This window comes from Engraulis encrasicolus, chromosome 5 (assembly GCF_034702125.1).
Source record: "Engraulis encrasicolus isolate BLACKSEA-1 chromosome 5, IST_EnEncr_1.0, whole genome shotgun sequence".
In the NCBI taxonomy this organism is placed as follows: Eukaryota; Metazoa; Chordata; class Actinopteri; order Clupeiformes; family Engraulidae; genus Engraulis; species Engraulis encrasicolus.
The window spans coordinates 14,970,327-14,977,826 of NC_085861.1; the positions used below are offsets into that span (position 1 = coordinate 14,970,327).

General features: G+C 46.1%; 1 protein-coding gene across 3 annotated transcripts in view; it reads left to right on the plus strand.

Moving 5' to 3' along the window:
- LOC134449006 (zinc finger protein 516-like) overlaps positions 1-7,500 on the plus strand; it is a 79,582-nt gene that overhangs the window by 43,679 nt on the left and 28,403 nt on the right. For all 3 annotated transcript variants that reach the window (XM_063198737.1, XM_063198736.1, XM_063198738.1), the window contains exon 2: positions 1-1,319. This exon is cut by the window's left edge and continues 1,363 nt beyond it. In XM_063198737.1, the coding sequence (XP_063054807.1) occupies positions 1-1,319 (1,319 nt within the window). The remainder of the gene's footprint in view (positions 1,320-7,500) is intronic.

Sequence of the window (7,500 nt, forward strand, 5' to 3'; positions counted from 1 at the left end):
GGACTGCATGGTGGACGAGCCCTCTCCTCCCATCCCTGCTACCGCTAATGCTAATGCTGCTGCTGCTACCGCTACTGATGCTCCCCCGCAACCAGATGTGTCGGCATCGCCGGAAAAAACAAAACTGGAGCCGGAGGTGGACGGCTTCCCGTGCGAGACGTGCGGCCAGGTCTTCTCGCAGGCCTGGCTGCTCAAGTCGCACATGAAGAAGCACACGGGCGAGCTGGAGCACCGCTGCCGCATCTGCGGACGGGGCTTCCGCGAGGCCTGGTTCCTCAAGAGCCACATGAAGACGCACACCACCGGCAAGAGCCGCGGACGCCCGCGCAACACCCACAACAACAACGGCCACCAACACCACAACCACAACGGCAACGACCACTCTTCCTCTTCCTCCTCCTCTTCCTCCTCGTCGTCGTTCACTTCCTCCTCCGTCAGTGACAAGCTGAGGGCTACTATTAACGACGTGGTGCAGGACCCGGAAGTGGCGGCCACCCTGGGAGCTATCTGTGTCTACGAGATCTGCGCCAAGTGCGGGAACCTCTTCCACAACCGCCAGAGCCTCAACGCCCACCTCAAGGTGCACAGCAGGACACAGCCACGACACAATTCCAAACTCAATCACGCCGCCTTGGACGATGACGATTCGCCCGCGGCCAAGAGGCGGCTGGTGGATTACCTCGGTCTCCAGCCCAAGGAGGAGCAGCTGAAGGCGGAGGAGAGCCGGCAGAAGGGCCTGGGGAAGAGGGTGCCCGAGCTGGACCCGCTGTGCAGCTACCAGGCCTGGCAGCTGGCTAGCAAGGGCCGCGTGGTGGAGCCTATGGTGCGCAGGGCGGACCTGGACCTAGAGTCCGCCACGGTGACCTACGACCGGGAGAGCAGCCGCTTCGTGCTAGCTGGCCAGGAGAGGAGGCAGAGCCGGCGAGCAAGCTCCACGGGGGCGGGGATCGGCGGAGGTCCGTCGGCCCCGTCGCCCACCAACGAGCGCGGTAGTAGCAGCAGCAACAGCAGCAGTGCCGCCGCGATTGCCGCCGCCATAGCGGCCGCCGACGACAGCCTCAGCGACTCGGAATACCGGCCCTCGTCCCGGCAGGAGAGGCGGCGGTCCAGCCAGAGCCGATCGCACGAGTGCTTCGAGTGCGGGAAGGTGTTCCGCAGCCGTCATCAGCTGGGCGTGCACGAGCGCTCACACCGGAGGGAGGGACGAGGATCGGGCGGCGATGCCGACTCACGCTCCCCCAGCAGACCTGGCACGCCGCTCAACGACAGCAGCCCCTGCCTCACCCCCACCGCCAAGCAGCACCCACGCACCAGCACAGGTGAGAGAGCGCCAGCTCAGCTTAAAACCCCTTAGCGCAGCACTATGGCTCTTTGTATTGTCACAGCAATGTTGTTATGATGTAGTTAAGCATTCTCAGCTAGTGAATAGGGTCGCCGGCTACCCCTGCTGCATATAAGCCCTTGACTATGTATGTATCAGTTCTATGTACAGTATATGGGTCATTGCATGCCAATTGAACAAATCTCACATGTAACATACATACATATAATCTCACAAGTTGTCATTTTTGTAAGATTGTCTCTTCCTCAAAATGATCTATACCTCAAAGGGGAATACCTTAAATGATAAGTCTTAATTATTTCAATTATTCAGTCATCACAAATCAAGATTATCTAGCCTGCAAAGGGGATGCCTTAAATATATTGCCTATGACTACAGTAATTCCTCTGTTAATTCTTCTGTGAGATAAACTCTGAGGGTACACCAAAGATCTCTTCTGTGTCATCTGTTGTGTTGACAGCTCAAGTGTAAGCTTTACCATCATGGAGGTATATAATTGTTTTTATTGTTTCAAAGTAAATAGAGAAAATGGTGTACTTTCATGCTACAATATTCTGTCCTTTATAGGCCAGTATAGTCTAGAATTCTGTTCATTGCTGACAGTCTAGAATTCATCATTGAAAATATATATATTTTTTTAGTTATATGTTTATGGGCATTTTGGCTTCATTTTGATAGGACATTATGAGAGGCGACAGGAAGTGAGTATGAGAGAGAGATGGGGGAAGGATTGGCAAATGACCTGGGTCGGAATCGAACCCGGTTTGCCGGCGTAGTAACACAGTCCCCTACCGATTAGCCACGACAGGGCCTGAATTCATCACATTTTTATTTGATGAGTTTTATCCTCACACTTCATTTGTATAATGGCCTAGTTTTCTTTGCTTGTCTTCACCTATCGTCGTCACGCGTGTGTGTGCTTTAAATATAGCTCTGTTGATGACATGCCAATCTCTCAAGTCTCTAGGGATCGATGTAAATCTAAACTTCATTCGATGCACCTATTTCTGACTGATTTTTAACTGATTTACGTTTGGCAACCCGAAGGATTTGTGACTGGAGACAAGGCTAATCTCAATTGCAAAGCATGCTGGAGATTTAGCTGGGCTGTGTTCTGTGTTTGGCCATGCATGGTGTGCTGCATAAATATTTGTTTGTTTCTTTATTGTTTATCTATATCCATCAAGCCTGCTGACTCACTTGGGGGTTAGAGAGTAGTACGGGGTCTGTAAATACCCTATTATACCAACAATAATAACAATACAGCTATTAGTACCAGCATCAGTAGTACACTACAACCACTTCTACCACTACTACTACCACCACTGCTGCTACTATTACTACTGTCACTATTACTACTACTACTAATACTAATACTACTACTAATAATACTACTACTACTACTACTAATACTACTACTAGTACTAATACTACTAATAATAATACTACTACTACTAGCCACTAATACCACTACTACTACTACTACTACTACTACTACTACTACTACTACTAGTGTCACTACTACTTCTACTTCTTTCATCATCACTACTATTCCTACTGCTGCTGTTACTACTACTAGTAAACTACTGCTACCACTACTACTACTACTACTGCTGCTACTACTACTACTACTGCTACTACTACTACTACTACTACTACTACTACTACTACTAATGTCACTACTACTTCTACTTCTTTCATCATCACTACTATTCCTACTGCTGCTGTTAATACTACTAGTAAACTACTACTACTACTACTACTACTACTACTACTACTACTACTACGACTACACCTGTTACTACTACTAGTTAACTACTGCTACTGCTACTACTACTACTACTACTACTACTACTGCTACTACTACTTCTACTACTACTGCTACTACGACTACACCTGTTACTACTACTAGTTAACTACTGCTACTACTACTACTATCATTACTACTACTATTATTGCTACTACTACTACCACTAGCTACTAGTAGTATTGCTTCTACTACATCTATTACTACTACTACTACTACTAGTAGTAGTAGTAATAGTATTATTATTTGTAGTAGTACTTGTAGTTTTACCTTGTGTAGTGTGGTGTCCATGGTGCCCTGTTGTTCTTCATCGTCATATATGCTTCTGGCTAAACAGGATCGTCAGCATATCTGCAGTGTTTCCCTAATGCAGCTGCTGCTGCTGCTCACTACACTACACTACACTGCGCTGCGCTGTAGGGCCGGGCAGGCAGGAGGAAACACTACCTGAAACATGACACCTCCACATCACCTTAGAAGCCCCAAGCTCTGATAGATATACACCGCACACTCTCCACTCCTCCTCCTGGTCTGTCTCCTCCTCCTCCTCCTCCTCCTTCTCCTCTTCTTCCTCCCTCCTCCTCCTCCTCCTCATCTTCTTCCTCCCTCCTCCTCCTCTTCCTCCTCGTCCTCCTCCTCCTCCTCTTCCTCCTCTTTCTCTGCCTCCTCCTACTCCTCTTCCTCGCCTCCTCTTCCTCTCCCTCCTCCTCCTCCTCCTCCTCCTCTTCTTTGTGGTGCTTCCTGATATCCAGTTTATTTTTTATTTATATTGTCTATTTTTATGATGTCCAAGACAGATAGTGTCCTCTTCACAGCCCATAAAACAGCATGCAAATACAGCTGTTATCCTGCGCTATACAATACTGCTCATGATTCCTGGCCCCTGAGCTAGTTAACCGGAAGTGTTATTCAAAAGTAATTTTACCATGCACGCACGCACGCACGCACGCACGCAAGCACGCACGCACGCACACACACACATACACACATACACATACACACACAGTCACACACACACACACACACACACACACACACACACACACACACACACACACACACACACACACACACACACACACACACACACACACACACACACACACACACACACACACTCAACAACATGGCAACGCTTCATGACCGTTGCTTCACATACGTAACCGGCAACCGCAAATGTCTTTATTCACCCGGAGATGTGTTAACGATTAGCCATAAATATGGCCTTTGCACACACTGTGGCGTTTTATTGCACAATTCATTGTTTTCATCAATTGCTAATGTAATACAGGCACAGGCCTACCGTGCACTACAGTGTCAGATACATGAAACAATGCAGTTATAACTCCCTCACTAGCTCACACCCTACTGTAGTGAGTAAACTGACAGGTTTTTGGGGGAGTAGATCAATAATGATAAGTAGAACATTTCAGATCCATATTGTGTGGAAAGGCTCAAAGTGGAGTTCAGTCATGCTTCATTGTTGACATTTCACAACCCAGACTGTTCACAGCCCAGTCACAGTAAAAGGCAAGAATGACACACTGATACAAGAAACAAAGGCATATTTCCTTCCTCCAAAGGAATTTTCATAATTGCTATATTTACACAAGACATTTAATTCGGAATTAACTCACTTTAATTCTGAATAATGACGCTTAATTCCGCTTTGAATACGTCATGTAAACACTTCACAATTCAAAATTAAATGAAAGATCAAAGTAAACTCGGCAGAGCTATTTAATTCTGAATAAAAACATGTAAACGTAGCCAATGTCGAATAAATTAATCGGTTAACACAGGGCTTTCCCAGAGATTCTAAGAGTATATCCAGTATCTCTGGCTGTCCTATTGTCTTGTTATAGAACTTAATAAGTCAAACATATTTCGGTGTGTATAAAAGGTTTAGGTCCTCTCCCTTTATGCAGTTTCCTCAGACAATAGTCCTTTGCTGATACAGGTCTACATGAATCAAATAACGAGAAGTTAGCCTGCTTATATTTGTGTTCATATGTTCATGTAATGTGTCGTCAACATTACTAGTATTAGAGATCCCCATACTACCTAAATGATGTGATCATGAGTTTGTAATAATATAAGTAATGAATATACTATATGTAGTGATTTTTTAGAAGACATTTTAGTTAGTGTTCACTAAAGCCTATGCTACCCACTCTGTAGCTAGTCTGTGAGGCAGTTGCATGGGCCTCCAGATAGGATCTTATTAAGAGGAAATGGGGTAAAAATACAGGAGGCGTTATCTGTTGACGGCTATCCAGCTAGCCCAGCTGCAGGGTGAAGGCCAGCTCATATCCTCTCTCTCACTTCGCCATAAGAAGGCCTGCACTTGTGTGTGTGTTGTTGTTCATATACATGGGTTCAAAATTTTTGTTTTCTCCTAACTGTGCGAAACTAGCTGCGTACAACTCAACCTCTGATTGTTGGAAATCGCTGTCGGTCAAAAAATTAGCTCACGTGGTTGGCTGCCAGTGTCTTGCCCCTCCGCACAAAAATAAACAAAAAAAACCCCATCTATACTGTGGGGGAGAAAAGGTAAAACCAAAGTTATCTATCGAGCTCATTAGCACAGGTTAAGACCAATGGAAAACTGCAGAGGGTGTAGCAAATCACAAAATCTGTCTGACATAGATGATTCTTATGTATCAACGAGGCACAAGCATCTGTTGATATGACCACTGTTGTACACATTCCTCCCTGTTGTGTCGCCTGCATATTTTAGACTTGAAACTAGAGACACCTAGTGGTGTAGTAGAGAACAGCAGTCAACATGTATACAACATGTTCAAATGTTGAGTTTGTACTCCATCTTTGGGAGACTCCATTTACTTTGCTAATCAGATGAAAGCCCTTTAACTTTTTATTTCTTTACTAAGTAGACCGCTATGAACGATTTTGACATTAATTTCTCAGTCATTTCTTGTCATTTCTTGTCATTTGTATCTGAACTTTGCATTTCCTCAGAAGACCTTGCATTTCTTCAGAAAAATGCTGATAGTACAGGCCTCCTGTATGTACGCTGTGCCCCTCAGCATTAGGTCATGTCGCCATAGTGTTTTCACATGAAAAGCTGTCGATGTTACTGGGAAGGGCTGCTGTGGTGGTTCCAGTGAAATAGAAGTGACAGGCCACAGCAAGTTTTTGGAGAGTGTTTTTTCCCCCAGGTTGACAGATGAGGCAAGCATCTGGATGTTCCGTTTGACTTTTTTTCTCTCCGCCTCCTCTCTTCTTCTCCTTCTTGATTTTCCCCTTACTCCTCCTCCTCCTCTCTTCTTGTTCTCCATGGCCCACCTCCTCCTCCTCCTCCTCCTCCTCTCTTTTTGTTCTGCACGGCTTCCATAGTCTCCTCCTCCTCTTCTCTTTTTCTCCCTCTTCCTCTTGATTTTCCCCTTCCTCCCCCTTTTCTCTCTCATTCTCCTCCTCCTCCTCCTCCGCCTCCTTCTGTCTTTCTCTCCTCCTCCTTCTCGTCTCCTCTTGTTCTACTAGGCCCTCCTCTTCCTCCTCTCCTCTTCCTCTTCCTCCTCTCCTCTTATTATCCTCTGCCCTCCTCTTCCTCCTCCTCCTCTTCTCATCCTCCTCCTTTTCTCTCTTCTTGTTCTCCACGTCCCTCGTGTTCGCTGTTCACATGAGGAGTTGAGGTTCAGCGAGAGGGGTCGCGCTCTTCCCCGGTGGTTTTTCAAGCATTCCAAAATAGCAACACGCTCACTCTCTCTCTTTCTCTCTTTCTCACTCTCTCTCTCTCGCGCGCTCCCCCCCCCCCTCTCTCTCTCTATCTCACACACACACACACACACACACACACACACACACACACACAGACACACACACACACACACACAGTCTTTCTCTCTCCCTCTCTCTCTCTTTCTCTCTCTCTCTCTCTCTCTCTCTCTCTCTCTCTCTCTCTCTCTCTCTCTCTCTCTCTCTCTCTCTCTCTCCTCTTCTTTTTCTTCTTCTTTTTTCTTTGGGGCTGGAGCTTTGAGCCTAAGCTAAGTGCTATTTCAGCACATCCTGTCACAGGAAACCACCCCTCATAGTGTTGAATGTGTCCTTTCACTTTTTTACTTTTCGTTTTGTCTTCTCACTCGAATTAAGTCAGCGCTCATTTGATCACTGTGAGCACTTAATCATGGTTACCAAAAAACAACCAAACAGCATTGATAACATAGTAGTTAACAAGTAAATAAACCACTTTAGCAGATTAGATTTTAGGTTTTAGATGTCCTCAGTCACACACACACACAAACACACACACACACACACGCACGCACGCACACACACACACACACACACACACACACACACACTCCGTCACAACGGGGGTGTCAGGTTA